A 24940-nucleotide genomic window follows, 5' to 3' on the forward strand; every position below is an offset into this window, starting at 1 on the left:
ATACTGGAAAATTGCTGTGAAAGGTATCAGAGAATTGTACTGCAATTAATGAATTAATTTCCAGTTATATGAAGTTCATACAAGCTTTTCTGTAGTTATCCCAAAAAGAATATTTATGAGGGGCCTGCAGCTTTTTACTGGCTGTGTTTCTCATGCCTTTAAAAGCAACCTGTTTTGCACATATTTAGCCAGTGAACTTCTTTCATCCTTTTAAATATCTACAGGAGGAGTTTAATTTTGGTGTCAGACTGCAGTTAAAAGCAGGACCAGTAAAATGATGCCAAGTTCATAGTACCATCGCTTCCAGTGCTGCTGAGATATACTGCAGTAATCTCTAATAATCTCTTTCTGCCCCACACCTCTCACTCTCACTCAATCACACAGAAATCTCATAGAAAGGCCAGCTGGCTACAACTGGGGGTGCCAACTTTTCATTGGCAGAGCTCCTATGTCTGCAACAACAGTATGATGAACAGAAAAGTTCATCCAGTAAAAAAGGAAGGAAAGAAAGAAAGGGAAAGAATGAAATGGAAAGAGGAAAAGAAGACATGGAAAGAAAGAACATAAGAGGAGCTATGTTGGATCAGGCCAGTGGAACTCTCCAGTCCAAAATTCCCTCATACAATGTCCAAAAAGCACCAGAATGTCCACCAGTGGGGCCAGGGCACTAGAAGCCTTCCCACTGTTTCTTCCCCCCATCTCAGCACCAAGAAGACAGAGCATCACTTGCAGTGAAAGAAAGAAAGAAGCGGGGGGGAGTAGGAAAAAAAAGCCTTTCTCACCATCAGATGACTCCAGCCAACAACAATTCTGCCCAGGTTAAAAAAAACATAGCTACTGGAATGCCCACTCCCTGCCCCTGCCGGCTGAAAAAAACACACACACACCCTTCTTTGCTGCCCAGACCTCCTGGGGAAATCTTCCCCAAAGAGCATACTGCAAGGCACATGTAAGTTCATACTTTGAAGAACACTTCATGGGTCTAAAGTGGCAGTGGACTCCAGCTTTTCTCTTAAACACTGGGAGGGGGGGAGAAGAAAGGAGAGGCACCCAGCTCCTCTCTGCACAACACAGAGACGGGGGAAGGAAGCCAAACAGAGCTCAGGCTTTGCAGCCTGTGTCAGTCTTCAAGGCTAGCTTTTTTTCTGCACAGCAGAGAGACGGGGGAAGGAAGGAAGCCAAATGGAGTGCAGGCTTTGCAGCCTGTGTCAGTCTTCAAGGCTAGCTTTTCTCTGCACAACTGAGAGATGGGGAAAGGAAGCAGAGCAGAGGTCATGCTTTGTTGGGGGCGGGGCTAGCTTTGGCTTTTCTTGTGACCCGGTAGTGAGGCTTCCGTGGCCTGGTACCGGGTCACGACCCTGCAAATGGGAAACACTGTGTTAGATTAACCCCTTAAATATTTTAATACAGAATACATTAAAAACTTGCAAATACCTGGCTACCGTTTCCTGTATTTCTGAGGTGGTTATGAAGAAGCTTTGTGGCGCCATCTTGAAAAGTTTTTGGTAAAGCACCCAGCAACATTGTAAACTCTGGAGTATTGAGTTCAAAAAGGGAAATCAATACAGACTGTGCAGCCTAAAATCAAAAGATCAGACCATATTAAGAATATAACTAGGACAGCCTTGACATGAAAAATAAAAATCTTAGATAAAAACAGACAAAACAGAAAACTAATGTTGTTTGGCAAGCTCTCACCTTTCTAACATCTGAACTTTTAGGTTCTGTTGTCCAAGTGATAATTCGAGATACTGCTAGACGAGTTTCACTTGAATTTACAAAATCCCCTGGGTCCATCTGTTGTGCAAGAGTCTCTATGTATTTAAGAATTGCAACTTTTACCTACAAAAATATGGACAGTCAGGAAGGTATACAGAAAGATGTGGCATTCAGAGGTGAGCAAGCTAGACTGGAAAATAATTTCTTTTACTTGGTAACAAGTTATTAACAGCAATATCCTGAAAGAGATTGTTTCTTTGTACTTGATGATGATAGTGCCTGCAAGAAATTGTCTTTCTGGTCTAAGATACATAAAATCAGTAGACTGGACACAAAAGATTGAGCAAAAGAAACATGGTCAGTAGTGTTGTTCCACATACTCTTCTGAAAGAGTTCACATGGGATACAACAGTGGAATAATATTTAGAATAAATAAATGGTTTTGTAGTTGTTTTCATTCTTCCACTTGCACAAGAAGCTGGCTAACCTTTTGCATTAGTGGAATATGTTTGGATTTAATTTCATTTTCTCATGTAATGTTGTAGCAGGAGGTCTGAAACAACCCTTCTTCAAGCAGAAGAGACTCCAATATGTAGAAGGGGACCTTTATCTAATCCAATGTTTTCTATTTCACACACACATGGGTTGCCAACTCCAGACAGGAAAATTCCTGGAGATTTGAGCCTAGGAAGGGTAAGGTGGGTCTTTAATGAAGTATAATGCCATGGAGTCCATCCTCCAAAGCTGCTATTTCCTCCAGGGAAATCAATCTGCATTATGTAGAGATTAGCTGTAATTCATGGAGATCTCCAGGCACCACCTGGAGGATGGCAACCCTAGCACACACACTATCCCTTGTGTTGTTCTTTGGCTCTTGACCACTATAACCTTTTTACATACACACACACACACACACACACGTATCTTGGTGATTTCTCAGACAATAACTCTTAGCACTAAAAACCACTTTTAAAGCTGGATTTCAAATACAGTTTGAAATACTGCAATAGGAAGAAAGGAATTAAAAGTTCAGCAGGTAAGTTATTATAACTATTGCACTGTAAATTTCTTGAACTATCTTTGAACTAAAAATACAATCTGGTAACAGCCGGCTCCTCTTCTGCATTGTCTTCACTCATCTACTTAGCATTGTCTCTTTACATAATAAACATAGGGAAAAGACACCTTAAGCTGCATATGTAAACCTTTCATACACCTGGGCAGGGTCAGCACAATGGAGAAAATGCTTATGCAACACCCAACATTGCCTTACTGGCACAAGCACTTCCAGGCTGTCGACTCTTCTAGCAGCACTCAATCCACTGCAAGTCAATATGATACCATAACATTGTGCTTAGAATTCAGTATGTTTTTTCTCTTATGTAATATTTAGACATGTTAAGTTAATTTGGAGATGTTTTTCAAATCAGAATGAGTGAGATCTGAGAAATACAACTGGCTGTGTTCCTTGCAGCCAGAAAACATATTTCTCTTTCATCTGTGTATTCCAACATAAAACATCCTACTTTGTGTTTTTTGTCTATTTCAGTCATATATATGCTTATAAGTCACATGTAACCAGGGCTTTTTTTGTAACAGGAACTCTTTTGCATATTAGGCCACACACCCATGATGTAGCCTACTGTAAAGCTCCAGGAGCATTGGCTACATCAGGATGTGGCCTAATATGCAAAGGAGTTCCTGCTACAAAAAAGCCCTGCATGTAACCAACTTGTAGAATTAGTGCCACAGGAGGTGGTGATGGCTACTAGCCTAGATAGCTTTATGGAAGCAGACTTATCCTCAGTGGATTTTCTATTCATTTCCATATTCAGGGTAATACTTTCAGATACTGGATGGGGAAATGACAAGGGATGACTATTGACTTGGTTCCTGCTTACTAGCCTCACACGGACATCTGGACGGCTACTGCTGGAAATGGAAAGGTGGACTGGATGAACCTATGGATCAAATTTTTAAAAGCAGCATATAAAGATTTTTAAAATCCACCAATGATACTGCGAAATGTTCTTAACAGAGGACTATTTGTCTCTCATAATAAGCATTGCAACTCTTCAGCTGCATTAACACAATGTCACCAGAGACATACAGCGCTGCATGTCACCACCACTTGCCATTGTTATAATAAAAACCATAGCAATCCCTGCTAACAGTGCATCAAATCTGCAGTGCATAACTAAAAAGCACCTGTTTTTTATTGCAACTGGGAAATAATTCCTGTGAGAACCAGTTTTCTTGTCCTATGCCAGTTTCATAAAGGTAACCCTGGACTATCCCATGCAGTGTAATTTCTACTTGACTTCTTTTTGTTGTTCCTTTTAAATCCATAGGATTAAGTTCTGTTTTAGCATTGCTAAGGGAAATTCTGTTAATTCCTCTTTAGTAATCCAACCCCCCCCCCCCCCCCCCCGAACTCCAACAATTCATTCCTTTACTTCTTTTGGAGTCAGTTTCTGATGAACTCTGTTTTGATCAAAAATAAATACAAAGAGATGAGGGGCAGGAAGGGATAGTTTGCAAAATGTAAGAATTTTATTTTGTAGATGCTCAGAGGCAAGTGATGTCTTCCCATACCTTTCTCTCTCCTGCTAAAGCACCAACTTGTGTATAACATAAAACAACTACATGGGCTGAAATTACAAAAGGGTGCACTGATACCTCTTTACAGAGAAATGAAGGAGAAATCCTTCTTTTCTTGAAAGATGAATCAATCACTAAATCTATGAAAATAACCATAATAAAGAAATTCCACTCTGCATAACAATGCTAGTTCTGACACATGTCTGCGTATACGAGACAGATAGACAAAAAGAGACAGGAACTGATCCTGGGACAGTCAACAGACACAGCATTTTTCTATAAAGAAGACACCCCTCCCCAGACTGATGGGTAACCAAGAAGAACTAACCTCCTCTCTTCTCTATAGCCACCTTTAAAACTTTGGCATTCCAAGTGTTGAGATAAAGGTATCAAAATACACAGTTGCTTACAGCAAGTTCATAATTTCACTGAAACCTCTGAATGCCAGATGTAGATGAAGAAACACATATGGTAGTATTATTCAGCTATCAGAGAATGCCCAGCACTCAACTAACACATCTCTGTATGTAATCTTTCACTTGAAAGGATTATTATATGCCTTCATTACATTAAAACCCATAAAATTACTTCAAATTCCAGATCAAAGATCCCCACTACAGAGAGTAGTCAAAAACCAAAGTCTTTAGCATATACTATAAAATTCTACTGTACTTCAGGCAAACAAACAAAAGGTATTTGCGTGTGCCACCTTGTGAAAAGCTACTAACAGACTGTGTACATTTAATGCGTGCAGGATAGAGGGGGAAATGCTGTTGTTGTTTTTTTGTATATGCTTGTTATTTTCCCAAGTTTTCATTCTTAATATTTGCAGCATTTACACCTAAAGCTGCAGTTTCTCCCAAGTCAAATTTAAAGGGCAGTAATCTGTCACATATGTTCCAAAGGATGATACTTTTTCAGCCTCTACCTCCATGTTAGAATTCTGTACATTGTATCATACAATGTAACATAATATTTTGGGAGTTGTTTAAAGAATGACTGCTTAAAAAAATAGAGGTAAGCTAATATGAAAAAATATATGCACAACCACAGGAAGCTGAAGAATATATTCAGCTAGGAGAGCCACTATATTAATAAATGTGGTTGGGAAATTACAAGCATAACATTAGAAAAGACTTGATAGAGTGAGTTTGCATAACCAGATTGGTGTTAGGCAGCCATACACTTGTTCCCTATTTTATTGGCCTTGTGTAAGGTTTACTGTCAAACGTTTAGCAGAGGTGTAACACTCGGCATCAACTGGAGAACAGCATGCTCAGAATCCCTTGCAAAGGTTAGTAGCTGCATATGGATGCATACAAATAAAAAAATTGAAAAGTGTAAATTTACACACAATAGGTTAAAAAAAAGGCAATAATGCAGACAAAAACCTTGGCGCTCCAAAAAGAACGAAGCTGGTCCTGCAGTGCTGGCTTGACTGTCTGAAAGTTCATAAAAACAAAACCCGCGAATTGAAAACCTTATGCAACACAGATACAATATATCAACATGTAGAATTTCTACAGGCCTCGCTTGCAGCAAAAGTTCTTACCTTCAAGCTGGGTGTCTGAGTCTGGTCAACAGTGAATCTCATTAAAATATTGAATTGGAGATCATTTGGAAATGATTCCCTAAGAAAAATGAATTTATTTTGTATTAAGAGTCAAAGCTTAATAGTTTTCTAAGAGCTCCAGGGGACTTGGTAAAACCAGAAGAAAAGGGGGGAGACTGAATTATTGCAGGTGATTTGCTTCAAATCAATGACCTGAGTGGGTAGATGAACTATGCATATCTTATACCAGCTGGGGGATGTATGGAAGGAGTGGTGGCAACTGATACCACCAACTGCAGAATTGGAGTTTGACTGTTATTTTGCTTTTAGATTGTATATTGTTTCATTATATGTATCTGATTTTAACCTTGTATTATGGACTGTTGTTACCTGCCCAGAGCTCATTTGGGAAAGGGCAGGCTATAAATTGAAAATAATAAATAATAATAATAATAAATAACTGAGAAAAGGGACTTAGCAGAATCTTGTTGGTGGGCAGAGAGTGGTTTGGAATGGCTAAAACTCATAGGGAAGCTACATAAAATATTTCAGATTTTAAAGGCAGACCTTTAAAATCCCAAGGGCGACTTTCCATACATGGTATTATATATTATGAATAACATATACATGATATGAGGCATTATGCTTTCAGAACCAGTTAGTGAATACGGAAATCTACACAGGTATCTTGGTATGTATTAATACTTTTATTCATGGTGTTGAATGTTGTAAATCTGTACTGGTATTTATGGCGATACCACTCTTCAGGTGGCAAGAGTGGAACTATTAATACAAAGAGGCAGCGAATAAAAAAAAAAATGTATTTCAATGCAGCCAGGAATCTATTACCTTGTTACATCCAGTGCCTTTTGAACTTTTGCTTGTACAGACCCCAACAGATCAGCACCCATTTTTTTCAGCAGTTGTGTCAGCAACACAAACAGCCAGTCCTGTAGATCTTCTTTATGGACTTGAATGAAGTCTACCAAAGTTTCCAAAAACATGCTGAACACCTAGGTAAGGAACAAAGACGGCAAAAGGAGGAAAAAAGAAGAAAGAGCAGGAAAGAAAAGGAGTTGATGCTAGTCTGTGTTGAACTCACAAAAGAATAATGCAGTAAAACGCACAGAAGCAGACAAAGGCAATGATTCACAGCCAAGCAGGAAAGCATTCGGCCCCATCTTTCATCAGAATCTGAGAGTCAAGAGGATACATATGCAGTTCTGAAAATTAGTACTTCATGCAGTGTCATTTTGGAAAGAAATGCTGTGATGACTGGCGCAACTGTTTTGAGGGGGCTTGTGTGTGTGTGTGTGAAGAAGATTGGGGTCTTCTGTTGCACTGAAGTCTGTGGAAATGGTTCAAACCAGTCTGTCCCAAACTCCATGAAATAGTATCCTTTTAAAGATATATTCTATCTAATCCAAAAATTTGTGTACACCCGCCCAGCTCCTGACTTTGTCACTTCATCCCCACTCAACATACAACCTGTAATCTAGGGGTTCCCAACCCCCAGGCTGTGGACTGGGACCGGTTTGTGGTTATTCAGCAACTGGGCTGCACAGAAGGTGAGTGGCGGGTGGGCAGCATGGCTGGATCTAGGAGGGGGAAAGGACTACTCTGTGCTGACCAGGTGAACCTCAGACCCCAGCTGCCCTGCCTGGCTGCAGAGCCTCGCCTGGCTCTTTTCCCCCCTTTCCAAGAGCTGGGTAGTTGCTGGTGCCTCCAGCGGCTGGGAGGCGGCATTGGGATGGCTTGACTTGCTGGACTGCTGCAGATGCAAGGAGGACGCTTAGGGGCAGGGGCAGCAATGTGTCTGCGCAGAGTGAAAGAGCATGCGAGAGTGAGCATGTGGTGCTTGTGTGCCTGCCACCTTCTCTTACCGTGAGCTGCTTGGGGGTAACTAACATGGGGGTAATCTTCCTTGCACGGGGGTAACTAACATGACTGCCAGGATGGTACCTGACTGGTAAGTAGGGACTGTGTCCATGCAGTTCAAGGGTGGGCAAGAGCAGTGAGCCGGCGTCAGAGGGGGCTCAGAGCCTTGCACACCTCACTCTCAGTGCTGAGTTGCTTCTCTCAGCAACTTTGCTGTGCAGAGGACAGTCTGTCTGATCTGGGAAGGGGATGGATCCCACAGCCAGTGCCTGGGATTCACTTGCATGGTGATTTGTACAAGTATCTTCCCAGGCAGGGCTGTACAAATTCCAGAATCCCCATTAACTGCAGGGGCTTTCTGTGTGTGTGTGTGTGTGGGGGGGGGAGTTGTGCTCTGGGCATATATTATCCCAAAACCATTGCCCCCCCCCTCTCCTGGTCCATGGAAAAATTGTCTTCCACAAAACCGGTCTCTGGTGCCAAAAAGGTTGGGGGACACTGCTGTAATCCATTGGGTGCTCTGCTCATCCCTTCACTCATCTGCTTGGTGTTTCTCCCATCTCATCACCCCAGCCACTGCTACTTGGGAATACAGAATTAAAGTACTTGGCAGGCCACTTTTCCTCTTCAACAATCCCTATGGGAAAACTTTGACCTCTGACTGTCAATGGGAATATTACTAATAGAAATAAAATCACACAGTTGCAAGGGGCCATACAAGCCATCTAGTCCAACCCCCTGCTCAATGCAGGATTTGCCTAGACTAGAGCATCCCTGACAAGTGTTTGTCCAGTCGCTGCTTAAAGATTGACAGTGAGCAGTAGCTCATCACCTGCCTAAGTAGCTGATTCCACTGCTGAAAAACTCCTACTGTAAAAAAGGCTTTTTCTAGTACCAGCCAGTGCCTTTCTGCCCTTAATTCACACCCATCATTGCAAGTCATATCCTCTGCTGCCAACAGGAACAGCTCCCTGTCCTCCTCCTATAATAAAACATCTGCAATATAACTTGTTAGGGGTATACATGGAGATTTTTAAAAATCTAGGTCTTTCCTTCAAAGTTGGGGACAAAGGGTGGTACTAGGGGAGCAGCTGTCCCAAAGGCACCTGCTGGTATGCAGAGTACAAGGGCCTGTTCCCTCCTCAATGTTAATTAACATATGCCTCCTTGCCCAGAGGTATGGGCTGGGTTGTCACCACTATGTGGTGTTCTATCTGTTGCTGGGCAGTGGTCTGGCTATGAACTGGAAGATCTGGACCTGGTGCTACAAGCCATGGTGTGGTGGCTCAGGTTGAGCCAACTGAAATTGAATCCAATGAAGACAGAGGTACTGTATCTAAGTTGTGGTGGCCCGGGGTCAGGTATCTCACTCCCGACCTTCGATGGGTTACCATTGGTGCCAGTGCTGGAGGTTAGAAGTTTGAAATTGCTCTTGGATGCCTCCTTAACAATGGAGACCCAAGTAGCAGCCACTGCCAAGTCGGCTTTTTACCACCTTCAGCTAATCAGGCAGTTGGTTGCCTTCCTCAAACGCAGTGACTTGGCAACAGTGATCCATGCGATGGTCATCTTGATACTGGATTACTGCAGTGCTCTCTACATGGGGCTGCCCTTAACCCAAATCTGGAAGCTGCAACTGGTTGCCTATAGCATACTGGGCTTGCTTCAAGGTGCTGGTTCTTACTTATAAAGCCTTATATGGCCAGGGGCCTACAGGACTGCATATCCCCATGTTCCTCAGAGAGTCCTACAATCAGGATCTCAAAAACTCCTTGTACTCCCCAGCCCCCAAAATGCCAGACTGGCTATGACTAGGGCTAGGGACTTTTTGGTTGCAGTCCCACACTGGTAAAATGAGCTCCCTGTGGGATCTTTTACAATTCTGCGCGGCTTGCAAGATGGAGCTCTTCCACCAGGCTTTGGACTAAGACCAAACTAACAATGGCCACCTGTGCTTCATGCACTGCGTACCAGGGAGTCTAGACTTTGGATTTCCATCTAGTATTGACTGGATCTCCTATCTAAACATGGTGATCATGGACTGCTGCATTTTGCCATTGCATGTATAACACTTTATGATGTCTTTAATATTTTAAATTGTTTTATGGTGAACTATGCTAGTTCAGCTCTTGTAAGCTGCTCTGAGCTTGCCTTGGTGGGGTATAAATTGAACTAATAAATAAATAAATAAATATTGGTCCTGGAAAATATCATGATTTCCTGATATTCCCAAATCCCAACATCGGTATGGTATTGGGATTTGGGTAAATATTTCGGAAACCCAAATTTATTCAGCTCCATTATACCCTATTTGCATCAAAGCTGCTGGTGCCTCTCCTGAAAATTTTTTTTGAACAAGATCCGACCAGGGGGACCAATTCTATGGGCCCCCCAAAAGAAGATACCCCTATCCTCTGTTGCTTTCAAGGGAGGGGGTAAAGGCATTTCAAGAGACTGTGGTCTCTTTAAATATCTTCTGAGTTCACTCACTGAGTTGCTCCGAGGGGGCAGCACAACTTGCTTAAAGAGATGCTCTTTAAATGCTTTCTCTAAGCAGCATCACCCCAGGGCAACTCGTCGAGTGAACTCAGAAGGCATTTAAAGAGACTGCTATCTCTTTAAATGCCTTGTGAGTTCACTTGCCAAGTTACCCTGAGACAGCAGCACAACTAGGTGACTGAACTCTTTAAATGCCTTCTTCCAAGCCATGCCACTGTGATTTGGTGAGTGAACTCAGTGGGCATTTAAAAAAACCACAGTCTCTTTAAATGCCTTCTCCAAGCTGCAGCCAAATAAAGGCTAAATAATAACAGCTTTCATTCAGGCTTAGCTATATTGATAGCCAAATCAGATTCTCTAATCTGTATTCAGTTTAAAAACATCTGAAAAATACCAGCCATAATTTTTTCCATTATTTTTCAGCTCAGGTAAACCAAATGCACACCACTATAATTTGTGTCCTCATAGGAGATTTTGCACCTCCATCTGTGAAACACTGTTTTAGACTGTTAATTCACTCAGCTTTGCATACTACATAACATGCACACATCAGATTTTGTTTTTCAAACTATGCTGTCATGACAAATCTCATGAAGTAGGAATCTGCAGATATCTTCTATGCAAGGTATTACTAATTTTGAGAAAAGAAAAGGGTATACTTTCCTTTTTATGTAAAGAAGCACGATAGTGTGTTTTTCTTCTTTATCAGTAAGCAGGTGGGAAAGCACAGTTCACAAAAATAAAGCATATTATCTACTAAATGTTTTTAAAGAAAATAATCTGAAGAGTCAGCTACAAGAAGCAAACTTTTACTACAACTTTCAAATAATGTTACCAATGGATACTGTATCATCACTAGACTTTGGAAAACCATCCCTGAAAATTCAAAAACATGAGAGGCACAGAATGACAAATTTTACTGCCCCTCCAAAAAAGTCTGTGCCCAACTCTGAAAATAAGTTTATTAAACTGTCCTCTGTTTCTGCTGAAGTCATTGCCAGTTTCTGAAGAACATTTAGAGACTTCCATTTTATATATTAAAATACAACTTGGTGCTACTGTTTGTCCAAAGCTCAATCAAAGTATTTGGATTCTTACATGGACAGGAAGCATTTTAAGTGGAATCTGAAAGATTGTACCTTCTGCTCAAAGTTTAATTAGCTTTTGACTAATAAAGCCTACTCCATCCCATCACGTCATAAAGGACTGACAAGACTTTCTGCTTTAAAAAATTAAATGCACTTGAGTCTAGAAGCAAAAAAGCCCAGTGACTTATGAAATCAAAAAAGTTTGCTCAATCCGTGCTTCCACCAGGGGGCACAGATATGGGCCATGACCATTGAATTTCCTGTGCAAAACAGTCTGATGGTCTCTGGCTTCTTAAAGATCTAGAGAATGTGAAACAAATTAAGGCTTCTCTACAGTCTATCCATGCATTAAAAAGAAATTTCTCATGGTTGTATAAAATAGCCCTGTTCTCATAGATGAATGCTTAACACAGTGTCTCTATGTGTAGTGAATATAACAGGAACAATTTTTCCAGGCTCAATTTGGAATTTGCTTATTAAAACAAATAAATCAAGGGTCAAATTGGATCAGACCTACATCAGTTGGCTTTAAGCACGGATCCGATTCCAAGTCTCATCACATTTTCAATGTCAAAAGGAACTTGGTAAGGCATGGAGACCGACTCCCCAACAGTACACACCATCAGAAACCTTGAGTAGTATCTTATGTTCCTTTAATGATCCTGAAAACTCTGGGAAGCTACATTCTCCAAGGCTTTAGTGCTGCAACATGGCATAATGAAAACTGAAGTTTCAGCAGACCTTCTCATGTTACTACCAGATAAGATTCTATTGAAAATGAAAGAGGGCACCAAGGAGGATTCAACATTGAGCTAATTAAACAACTGGAAAAGTCTGGGAGCTCTGGACTCAGCTCATTACTGGTCTGGAAGTTCTGAACTGGGCAAGTTCATAACCTAAACTTCCCAGTTTCAAACTTCAGGGGTAGTATTTGTTGCAAGATCCCTGTGCCTTCCTCCAAAACATCTTCACATAGCAGCCTTGGCCACCACTTGTTCAGACCTAAGGACTTTTCAAGTCTCAGGCAAGCAACAGATACACAGCACCTATAATGGAAGCTTCATGGCTCTAGGTTCTATTTAAATGTACCCTAATAAAACAGTAAAACCTAGGTTGCAATTTTGTGCTCTTTTACTTCAGTGTAAACAACATGCAATTTAGTTGGGATTTACTTCCAAGTAAACCAGCTTAGGATCAGGCTCTGTTTCCTAAAAGGAGATACCATTATAGAAATTAAACACTGATGCAATTGTTTTAAAAGCATTCATTTTAAATTGTGGCTGTGAATTTAAACACACTGAAAGCAATCCAAGTGGCTGAAATAGTCTGGAAAAGTAATGTCTTTACATGCAAATCTTCAGGTATATGCAACATGCACAAAACCAACCATTGTCTACCAACTATCTACCAAATGTGCTCCATTTCCCTATGCAATGAGTGCAACTGCACTGGAGTATAAGAAGTATTAATTCAGTGTTTACCATGGCTTCATGGAAGAGGGCTAGTAACATTGTCAAGGAGAAACATAAGCATCCAAGAAAAATAAAAGTACAGTGTGAATGTACTACATTTTATTACACTGTAAATAATTACTGAAAATCATGAATCTGTAGCTGAAACTGTACAGTGAAAGGAAAGCCTACACTATAGTTTTGCTGTAAGAGATCTTTCCTTAGGTGATGTGAAAATTCAGATGCGCCAATCTCAGATGTGCCAATCACCACAATACAAAGCAGAAATACAAAACCAAAAAGGTCAGTTAATTAGTATACAAAAGCACAATCAAAAAATATTTCAGCATAATTTGCATACTGCAAGGAATTTATAAAGTGCAAAAGCCCAAATCCGCACATATTCTTTTCTTTTGTAAATCAGAGGAAAAAAGGGTTAATTTCCGTCATGCAATAAGGTTAGGGTTCCAACAAATATTGAACCAACTTACTCTCTACAGAGAGTTCCAACACAGGGGACAGCATGCAAAAAGAAAAAAAGGGGAGGGGAGGGAGGGGGAGATAAAACACACACATTAGTTGCCATCTGCATAGTTCCTGTATGAGGAAAATATAATAAATTGGTTTTTTAAATGATAAATTTAAACAGGTTTGCAATGAAACTCTCAGGTAGTGCATAAGTAAACAGTGGGTTGGATCCAGCCAGCTTTCAAATTCAATCTTGCCCAATTTCTCACCTTACCACAGCCCCTCTACATGACTTTCGTGGCCACAGGTCCTATGATTCTCAGCACAGCTGTTTGGGTGGGTCAAAGAGAATGCCTCCCTTCTTTTCCCACCAGAAAAGTTGGTTGGATCCAATCCACAGTCTCTCTTCTCTCCCCTCCCTTTTAAAGTCAAGTCATCTGGAGAATGATATGGCATTTTCTGAACAATTACTTAACAGTTGATGAAGGGCTGCTTCAAATATAACTATTAAAAGATACATATTATACAAGTAGTTGTATAGCCACTTGAAACCACAATATCTGAAGAGCATATACATTTTAAATTTAAGTGCCTTGCAAAACTACACACTGGAGAATTTAGATCAACCATGGTTCTTGTGGTATGTTTCTGCAGTGTGTCTGAAATTAAAAGACATCATGCGTGTGCTACAAATGATACCGTTTCAGTCAACATTCAGTGAGCTTTTTCACTGAAATTCTATGGTGCAAAGCAGGAAAGATTCCTCATGCCCATCAGCAACTTTACCTGAGTCTACAGGTAAGCATAAACATACAACAGGAAGGCTCTTTGAACTTGGTGTACTCTGTGCTTAGGCTAAGTTTGAAATTCTACTGAAATCATTGTGATTTAAATCTATAAAGTGGTAGACTAAGACTGATTCCTCACTAGCAGTTGCTCTGCCTCCGGACTTCTTTTTTCTCTGGCTCAAATGATCAGTTCCCCACCAGTTGCTATGCAGGCACATTCCCTCAAGTTTCCCTTGTGGCTTCCTGCTCTATGAGGGAAATTGGAGGGAGCCACAGATCAAAATGCACCCACATGGCAGTTGGGGAGAAATTGATCGCTTGAGCCGGGGAAAGCACAAAGCAGAGCCAGGGTGAAGCAACTGCTAGTGAGGAATCGGTCTAAACTGAAGCTTTTATTTTAAAAAAGGATACTCAATTTTATAACCACAGCCAGAATAATTTGCAACACCAGAACATACACTGAACTTATTACACTTTTACAATCAAATCACAGTGCAATTTTATGCAGAATTACTCCAGACTAAATTCATTAACATATACTGATTTTGCAGTTGCCAATGCTGGTCCATTGCTCAGACTCTACAAAACAGGACGACATTATCCCTCACCATTTTCTATGATAAGTCAATAATTTTTGCTGGCAAGAGAAGCCAAAGTAGAACATCTGAGGCAAGATGGTGAATAAGCATTTGCCTCTGGCTCTTCAGTCTACTAAAATGCTTGAGAAACACTAACTCATTGAGAAACACTAGCTCATCCACCCCATCAGAGGCCCTTAAAACTCATGCACATCATTCTTCTTCCTCTTTAACACCTCCATCTTTCACCATACTTAAAAAGTAACTGTCCAATTTAGGAAATTCCACATTTATTGTAATGTGGGGGTCTTCCTTACCCTAGCTTTTGGCTCTCAATTTCCCTGTGAGTCATGAGTATGCACAAAGATCAAGGAATCATGTTCCATCAGGCCAAACCAATGGTCTACATTATGGCTTCAAATACAGCACTGGGTTTAAATCCTGCACAGGTTTCAGCTTATTGAGGGCGAGGCTATGATTTTCACCCTCAATTTCATTTCTCCTCGTTCAGCCTCTACCTGGACCACTGCTTCTACGTATGTAGTTAATAATATAGAGAGACTGACAAATAATGGGCCCAACTCCAAAGCTATGTATTATGTCATTCAATAGCTTCCTAAGGATGTTAAACAACACTGATGACAGTACTAGTTCCTGTGGCATACAACATAATAGGTTCCAGACAGATGATAGCTTGTTTAGTCCTATCAGACAAGGAAGGCTGAAATCACCTGAGATACCAGTCAGAAGTTCTAAATAATCTAGAAAGATGTTTGAATTCCCATTCAGCCATGGAAGCCTGCTGGATGACTTTAAACCTGTCATACACTCAGCCTAATGTACCTCATTGTTCAGAGGATAAAACGGAGGCTACGGAGGAAGTATCCTGAAGCCTGACTGAAAAGGGTCAAGGAACTATCACACAGGAATGCCTTGAGTTGCTCTACCACAACATGCTTCATTATCTGCTCCCAAAAGGAAGATTTGACACTGGTGTAAAGGTGGCCAGATCATTCTTGTCAAAAATACTTTAATTAGCAGCACAAAGACCGCTGTTTCTTAACAACTCAGGGAGTTAGCCTTAGAAATACTAGTCCTTTTAGATCCTGTTGACTACAATAGAACCACAAGCCTGATTACTTACTGGTCCTCCTGATTCTCCAGTGACTGTGGCTGCAACTGCAGCCATGGTAAACCCTTTCATTTGAATGAGGACAGCCCGGCAATTTCCAGCCTACATTTTGAAAAGCTTGGCAGGTGCTGGGGAAGTACTGGCAGGTACCCTGGCAACCATGGTCACGTTGGGGAACCCTGCTGTACCTAATGTCTATGTTGGACCAAACGTAAGTGATTTCATTTGCAAAGAATTTAAGCAAAAGTGTCAATAAGTGACCAATGGCTCACCATCCAGGTTTCTATTTAAGGGTTAATTAAATCATGAACGACTTGAAAACGTTCAGCTGATATGATACAGCTGACAGTTATTTCTTTATTGTGAACTTCGTTTAGTCAGGATGCCCATTAAGTGGATGTTAAACTCATCAAATGTCCAGTTTGTTCCTGGAACCCAGTACAAGGAAATTCAGATAAAGTTAGTCAGCCTCAGGCATTACCAAAAGAAAAGGACTCATGAAGGACTACTCCCTGAGTACAAAGTTGGCAAAGGACTAAGCGAGATCAAAATAGGACCATTTGCCTCTTCTAGCCAAGACTTGGTAAAATAAACCAGTCTTACTTGCTCTACTACAATAAAATCCCAAAGAGAGATGCATCTGACAGTCTTGATATTTACTCTTGGTGTGAAAATCAACTACGGGTCAAGAGCAGCAGCACCCACACACAACTGGAGGGACAGATAGGGAATGAAGACTCCTCCTCCTCCACACACACTCACTCACTATTCACATTTATCATTTCTTCCACCAGTCTGTCCTTGCCTGCACACCACTGGAATGCTACACTGGGCTACAGATACTTAACAATCCCACAAAAACATATAATCACTGCCACTTAACCTGCACTCAAACTCAGTCTCCTACCAAACATTCCAGATGGCACTCTCTCATGTAATGAACACCAGAGGGGATCCCATCTTCTCTAGACACTGCTGTTTGAAACATGCCTCTTCTAACAACAAGCAATGGTCCTGTTAAAAAAAAATCTGATACCAGCCTGAATCACAAAAGACTTGGATCAGAATTTGTTAGAAGCAAGTATAAAATATGTTTATCTTGTGTTGCTGACTGAAAATCTATAACAAAAAATTAAATTTCTCTACCAGGTACTGCAACTTTTTTTTTAAAGATACATAAATAAAAAATGGAACTCAGTGTTTGTATTTCTATGACATCAAATGAGTCTCAAGTAGGCTTTTTAGCAACTTTGCATTTGCAGCAGCATTCATGTATTAACTTGTAGAGGTTCATAAATAATAACTATGAAACAAAAAAAAATACATACCTTGCTATGTGGGTCGGCGAACATTCGTGTGAAGATTTCACACAGTCTTTTTAATTCAACACGACTGTCAAAGTGACATTAACAACCAATTAGTCATCTACAGGCTAACTTTCTAAACATTTTTTTTAAAAATCATTGTATTTTAAAGCAGTAATTTTTAAACAGATTTGAAAAATCATTTCCCAACAGAAATGTTGAGATTTCCATGACATGAAACTATTATTGTGTTTCACATTAAAATCAGCAAGTGAACTACTTAGGGAGCAATTCATTTTAATGGCTTAATGTGGTAGAAAACACACTAGGCTGCATTCACAAAAATTGAGATTTCATGGCTTTTCTGTAAATGCCTACTCTTCTTGAAATGCAGGACAGAAGCCTGGACAAGTGCGAAGTCCCTTCCTCTGGGATTATCGGAAGGAAGGATCCAAATTGGATGGTTACCTCCCAAGAAAGGTCTCTTTAAAGGTCAGGTTTGCAAATCTCACCTTGAGAGAAGTGAAACAGAACACCACAGCCAGGCTGCCATCTTATTCAAGGAGAGTAGAGATTTATGGACAAGTACACAATGTCTCTATTCTTCCCTCATAAACAGGATGATAGGCTGGAGGAAAGGGTTATACAGATCCAACTTCAGCTAATCCCTGAAGAACTTCCCTCTCCAAATGCTTCCTCAACAGATAACCAGCTCAGTTTACAATTGCTGTTAAACATACTGGCCATGGATCAACTAGAAGCATGTGAAAACACCTTCTAGGACTGCATTACCTATAATGCTGCTGGAGATATAGATTTTTATTACCTAAAGACTGCTCAGAATTTTGCAGATATACAGAGAATTTTACTTATGCCACAACCTGTCTTTTGGATGCTTGAGATAAGTACAGAAAGAAGTAACGTATCTTCTGTGAAAGCCTAAACTAACTCTGGGCATGCAAGGTGGAGCACAACACAAGGCTGCTTTGGCGTAGTGAAAGACAAATTAGTAACTATCAACAATGCGTCTGTCATGAGTCCCATCCTAGTCTTCATGATTTCCTGTTTTAATTCCGCTTCAAAATCAGCGATGCCTTTAGGCAGTCTCTCTAACAAAAGCAGGAACAGGCCAGCAAACCACAAAGCCTCAGACAGGAGAGATAAGGTTTCTCATTCAAAAGGAATCAACTGATTGGTTTAGCACCAGCCAGAGTGGGAAAAGAGCGCCTATCCATATAAGGGGATGTGATTGTAACACAATGGATAAAATCCTGAAGTGGCAGCTACCCTGCCTTTCCCTGGAACAACCAAGGGAAGGGGAGTCTGTTAGTAAACAGGCCTATGTCAAGCTAACATGGTTGAAGACCTATGAACTGTAAGCCATTTAGCTAGGGCACTAGTTTAGTCAGGTTGGATTAGATTTCTGAAGTGCTTTATCTGGTTTGCATTCCACTATGAAATCCTACTGTTTTCTTTATTTCTCCCCTGAAGGTAATTGCATACACCTACCCTTCTTACTTTGTTTTCCTCAAATAAAGTTAGAACTTGTGGGAAGGGCGGGATATAAATCACGAATAAATAAATAAATAAATAAAACTTGATTTTTAAGACAGCCTATGTTGTCCCTGCATGTTTAACTGAATGAAGTGTGTGTCAGAGAGAGGCAGTGGAAGCTTAGAGGCCCACATAGAAAAGATATCCACAAAAGGCATAATGGAAGAGACATCCACAAAAGTCTGAAGAGTGATTATTTGTTTAAAGTAGCCTAATGAGAAGAATTTCTGTGGTTCCTTCAGACAACACATTGTAGAAATTCCAGTCTGGAAGGGAAGAACAGCCCTTTGAGCAATAACAGTGGCTCTTAAATTATGGTTGTGGCCATGTTCCAGGTGAGTCAAGCGCCAGGGGAAGGCTGGGGATAGTGGCATGAAGATTCAGACTGCATCCAGCTGACAGTGACTGCTCCCTCCTCACTGCTGGCTGGGAGCAAGCCAAGCCTACTCAGATCAGGCCAGCAGCACTGTAGGTCTGAGAAGTACTGAAGAGTGTGCTACTGCTGGTGAGGAGTAAGCCAAGTTCCAGAACTGCTGCCAGCTTCTTGGGGTTCACCTTGGACCTTGGCAGCAGTGTTGTACATCTGACAGGTGATGGCCAAATGAAAGACAGAGTGCTTGTTCCCCTGGTTCTAGATGCTGCTTGCTTAGCCAGTCAGTTATGACACTTGAGATTCCTTGTAAGTATTCTATCCAGACTGGATAGAAGCTTCTATTTAATTAGTAGCCACATGGCCTCCATGCTCAAAACAAAGGTGTGGTTGTTCTCCTGCATGTGGCTGAATGTTCATGTGGCTGCACTTTTCATGTGAATGTATTGTTTTACTATCTGTCTGTGAATGTTTAAAAGACAGGGATGAAACATGACTGTGTGGTACAGCAACTATTTTGCATGTAGAAGGTTCCAGGTTCAATCCCCACACACTTTCACTTTGAAAGGATCAGTTAGTCGGTGATGTGAAAGACTCTAAGACCCCACAGAGCTGTTGCCACCCAGACTAGACAAGGATACTGATGATGGACCAATGTCTGACTTCCGAACAAAATGGTTTGATATGTCACTGATACCCTACCTGTAACTTTAACCAATTTATATTCTTGGATTCAAATAACAGAATCATAGGGTTGGAAGGGATCAAGTCATCTAGTCCAGCCCCCTGCACAATGCAGGAACTTCACAAATATCTCCGTCTAAGTTCACAGGATCAGCATTGCTGGCAGATGGCCATCTAGCCTCTGTTTAAAAACCTCCAAGGAAGGTGAGCCCATCATTTCCTGAGGAAGCCTGTTCCACTGAGGATTGTGCCACAGTCTACTTTTTCTGGGTGATTAGTTCTTTGGAATGCCTGTATTCTTTGTATGTTCCCTTTACTAGTGTGGAGAGATTTAATCACCCACTCCATAATTCTTGGAATGGATGGAATGGATGGGGAAGCATACCATATTCATTCTTTTGGGTATAGACTTTACCTAGTAATTTCTCACAGAAGGATAGCCTGATCTGAATACTCTTCAGCCTGTCCTCACTCAAACCCCTTACAAATCAAAATAATCTTTTCAGAAGCTCTGGATGCCTTTCCTTCCCTGCCAGGTTGCTGCTGTTATCGAAAAACAAAAAACGTTGTTAGAGACTAACATGGCAACCACACTGAAATATGTTGCTGCGAACTGCCTGAGGTGACAGGAGGTGTACTAAGATACTGACCTCTAGATCCTCCCAGAGCAATGAAAGGCTTTGAGGTGGGAACTTGTATTGGTAAATGGAGACTGTATATTTCAAGGTGTTTTACAATTCAGAGAATCCAAGACAGGCCCAAGAAGCCAGAAGATGAACCCTAACTATTATCCCTATAGGATTTTTTACATATGTAAAAATTGGCCTTTTAAATCCTGCTTGCAATGCTTCTTTCAGCAGTGTCAAGAGTACTTTGTCACTAGGAAAAACAATTATCCTTCAGGACTTTCAATGGTTCCCAGAAGATTGTGTTGTCTCTGAAGAGGCAAGATGAACCATGCAAGAAACCCCACTTTTGGGATAAAATCATAAACTAGGATCTTGTTATCCTGCAGGAAGCAGCATCCCACTTGTCCAACCTGTCATCCTGCAACTGAGGAAAGGTAGTAAAAAGCACAAAGGCCACATTAATCAATTTTCTCATACCTGTAAGCCTCAATAATCCAACAATGATTCTACTTAAGTAGTTCCATATAAAACAGAAGATTGAATACAATACACACACATACAGAAAATGAGAAAACGCAACTGAAAACTTATGATTGTCTCAGGAAAAAAGATCCTCCTCTAATCAACTGCAGCAACAATTCATGGGCAGTTTTCTTGTGCTAACTCACACTAAAATGTATGGTAACTTCATGAGTGCCAACATGGATCTTATATGGCTACCATTCACTGGTGAAGATATAATCCGTCCTAACCATGGTTAGTCCTAACCATGGTTAAGATACAGCATTATGGCTCCACAGATCTCAATGCAAAGCACAATCAGCTTCACACCAGAGTCTGCAGCCATGGTTATTTTTTTATTTTTATTTTTAGAAGTATTTACAATCTATGGTGTGGCAAATCAAGCTTAGCATTAACATATGTGCAGAAACACTGCACAAAGGTTAACAGAAGGTGGAATTTATATACAAGCAAGGCTGGCGCCAGCATTTCTGGCACCCTAGACCCCCAGCCCTCCCTTCCACTGGAGCGGTAAGGCGAACATGGTGGTGGCAGGCAGTGCAGCACCAAGCGCCTCCAAGCACACCTGCTGCTGAAAACACAGGCCCAGGAAAGCTGCCTTCCTGGGTCTGTACTTCTGCAGGAAGCACAGAACCAGGAAGGCTGAGCAGGGTGGTGGTGTGCTTGGAGCCTGACTCCAAGCACACCTGCTGCCCCTGGTGCCCCTTCCCCACTGCCTGTCCACAGGTAGGTGGAGGAGGGTAGCAGAGAGGAAGGTGGCAAGGGCGAGTGCAGCAGTGGCGGAGAAAGGGCACTGAGGGCGGCAGGCACGCGTGGGGAGGGGGTGCCTGCCAGCCACCCCTGAGGCCAGGGAATGTCCTAGGCAGCCACCTACCTGCCCTACTGGGATGCGCTGGTCCTGCATAGAGAAATCATCATGGTTCTCTCCACAGACAGAAGAACAGCAGGACTGTGGATTCTACCAGTATGCAAAATGTTCTTCTGTATTCAAAGACAGAACAAAAGAACACCTCTACCAAAGTCATGGCTTTACTATTAGCCCAGAGACATTTTTGCAAAGAACATTTGGAGTTTATAGCATCAAAAGAGTATAATATTAATATATAATTTTTTTCACAACGGTGAAAAAATCTGAAATGCATTTTGAATTTTACACCATAACACAGGACTCTATGAACAGCTTAGCAAGTTGACAAATTCTTCAAAGATTAGTCATAATGAACATGAGCCAATCTAAGTTCAGTATCTAAGAAGTTCTGTTGTTTAAGATGGGTTGTGCCTGCTCAGCTGTCTGAAGGAAAGCTTAATTTTAGCTAAATTGTGTCTACAGTATGTGTCATCCAGAGTACATCTGAATATCATATACTATGAAAAGACTCTGCTGAAGGCCTCTCAGAAATGAAAAATCTCTCACCGAGGTTCTTACCTTAAAGTCCTCTGGTTTTTTAATAAATTTTGTAGTCCCAGAAGACCTTCTTTTCTTTCTGACCAGTTGGAGCTTGCACAACGATTGAGGACCTCAGCTACATCTTCTGTTTGGCGCATATAGGTAGGGATGGTGCCATTTCTAGAGCTGTATGATCTTTCTGAGCAAGCACTGGATGCGTCGCTGTTGGCATCATCATCAGAATACATTCCATATGACTCGTACCTCCTTCGTACTGGCTTTTTCTATTCACAAAGAATCCAGTGTGAGGAGTAATCACCAAAATGTTTTTTTCCCACTACGATTATGGGCCTCTTCCAATATTACCCTCTTCCTCTAGGCATGGCAGAAGCAGACATTACGGCATGCACTTTATTTTCATGACAGGTAGGTAACACATCAACAGGGTGACCCCAAAGTTACCTGAAAGGGGGAACTGTCCCTGAAACTGCTACAGAAATAACATTTGGAGTTTGCGAGATTCCCTGTTTTGCGGTATACAGATGCAAGAAGGGGAAAGTAACACCCAAGCAAGCAATGTACAGATATGCAGAAGCTTCCCTAATTATGATTGTAACCTATAGCATAAAGGGACAATTGTTTTTAAATGTCATTGTCCTCAATTCTCTCTGCAAGTTAACATTTTCATGTACAATATACAATAGCTTGATGAGAGATACAATATTTGTTTAATAACTCTTGGCATATTTACACCATCAATAAGGAAACAAGGATAGTTATACCTTTGTCCGTATGTCTCCCAAGAGCTGAGAGCAATGAATTAGAGAAAAATAAAAACAGTATGAATATTAATCACAATTGTTTAGTAAGCAGATGTCACTGTGCTTTCAGCAGTAACAAATCAGTGTTCAGTGGTGATGGTTTTAAACAGGCAGAATCATAGTCCTCATATTTCCTGTAAAACTTTGTTTTAATCATCCTCAGAGAAATGAACAACACAGCTGTCATTATTGTATGCAAATTGTGAATATCCAGCTCCCTGTCTCCAAGACATTGCAAAACTTCTCAGAGAAGACTAAACAAAAAGTAAGAAGCTCTAAGGACAAATGAAAATATTGACAGACATTAACGTTAAGAAAAAGGGATATTTTCATCCTGAGGTGGGGTGAGAAAAGGAGAGATGCTCTAGAAGGATGGATTGAGAGCTCTCAAGATTCTCAAGAGAGCCCTCAATCCATCCTACTTGAACATCTAATGACTAAGCAAGCCCACTGAATTCAAGGATGGAAGTATGTGGAGATACAAATTATCTCAGCTCAGAGTTACTGGTGCTGTAGGGTTTTAAGATCTCTATAATGGACAGATGATGGCCCAATGCACACACTTTTCTTAGCAGAGGACAGTGGGTATCCAAAAAACCAAACCTGGGTCTCTCTGAGCCACTGCCTCACAGCACAGCAGACAGTACTCAAACTCATGGGTCCCTGAGGCTAAGTGCACACAAGACCAAAACCTTTAAAAACACATATAGGTTTATTGAACAGACAAAATTAATATCAGACAAGACAGTCTCTAGAATCAATTAGCAAAAAACACAATAAAAGCTAACTTCCTTTCTAACACTTTAAAACATTAACATTAGATGGTGCACCATTCAAATAACAGAATCCAGGCCCATAGGATTAAAAGTCTGCATAGTGCTATCCTTATCTAAGGCCCAATTATAGTTTTTTGCTCTCTGACACCAGGCAGTCTTCAGAATCCAATCAGAGCACTCAGTTGTTGGAGCCCTTCAAGATATGAGGTAATTTACTCCTGACTCCCCCTTCCCAATTAGTTTCTGAACTGAGCGCAGGCCTTTTCACTTAACCAATTACTGCTTTCTCAAATCCAGTCCTGAAAGAGATCTAGGTAGGCTGATTACAAACATCTTTTAACTGAAGCAGACCCACTATTATTAGTGTTAACTCTTGGTGAAACTAAGGTGCTTTGCTTCACAGTGGGTGTGGGTATGTTTAAGTTACACTGAAACAGCTATAAGATTACTTCACCAGAGCACAGCTTCCAATCTATACTGGGAAACTTTGTGCTGTCTTGGGAATGTGCAAAAATACAAAATATTGTGCACAAACAAACACTCTTGACTGGTGTATACAAAGTTCTATTATCATGAAATGAACAGCCTACAACAGTGGGCATACATTCATACAGTATAAATAGAAAACAAACAACAGTCTCAAAACAATATTCCAAGGAGGACCCCACACAGTCACTGAGTTTTCCAAACTGAGTATTAAGACTCAATAATAAAGTTCCACAGGAGTCCCTCCGTTGCTTGTTGACTTCTGAAGGACAAATTCTAGCCTTCACGCAAACCCCGGCTTTGATTGCGTTCCGCTGCTCCTGCAGCTTCCTCGTAAGTCAACTGTAAACAACAAAAGTGACCGATAAAAACCACCCTAAACCAAAGTAATCTTAACAAAAACATACAGAAACAGTTGGTAAAACAACCTGAAACCTCGGTCACTTTTGTTGTCGGTCACTTTATTATTGAGTCTTAGTACTCAGTTTGGAAAACTCAGTGACTGTGTGGGGTCCTCCTTGGAATATTGTTTTGAGACTGTTGTTTGTTTTCTATTTAAACTGTATGAATGTATGCCCACTGTTGTAGGCTGTTCATTTCATGATAATAGAACTTTGTATACACCAGTCAAGAGTGTTTGTGCACAATATTTT

The 24940-nt window shown here is 41.0% G+C and overlaps 1 protein-coding gene across 50 annotated transcripts in view; it reads right to left on the reverse strand.

Moving 5' to 3' along the window:
* CLASP2 (cytoplasmic linker associated protein 2) overlaps positions 1-24940 on the reverse strand; it is a 160704-nt gene that overhangs the window by 15273 nt on the left and 120491 nt on the right. For 17 of the 50 annotated variants that reach the window (XM_060247540.1, XM_060247574.1, XM_060247555.1 and 14 more), the window contains 8 exons: positions 22987-23010; positions 22244-22488; positions 17083-17146; positions 6722-6885; positions 5873-5951; positions 5712-5762; positions 1699-1842; positions 1435-1578 (listed from right to left, as the gene is read on the reverse strand). In XM_060247540.1, coding sequence (XP_060103523.1) covers positions 1435-1578; positions 1699-1842; positions 5712-5762; positions 5873-5951; positions 6722-6885; positions 17083-17146; positions 22244-22488; positions 22987-23010 — 915 coding nt within the window. The remainder of the gene's footprint in view (positions 1-1434; positions 1579-1698; positions 1843-5711; positions 5763-5872; positions 5952-6721; positions 6886-17082; positions 17147-22243; positions 22489-22986; positions 23011-24940) is intronic. The other 33 variants (XM_060247591.1, XM_060247592.1, XM_060247590.1 and 30 more) reach the window with 3 other exon arrangements.

This window comes from Heteronotia binoei, chromosome 10, assembly GCF_032191835.1.
Source record: "Heteronotia binoei isolate CCM8104 ecotype False Entrance Well chromosome 10, APGP_CSIRO_Hbin_v1, whole genome shotgun sequence".
NCBI lineage: Eukaryota > Metazoa > Chordata > Lepidosauria > Squamata > Gekkonidae > Heteronotia > Heteronotia binoei.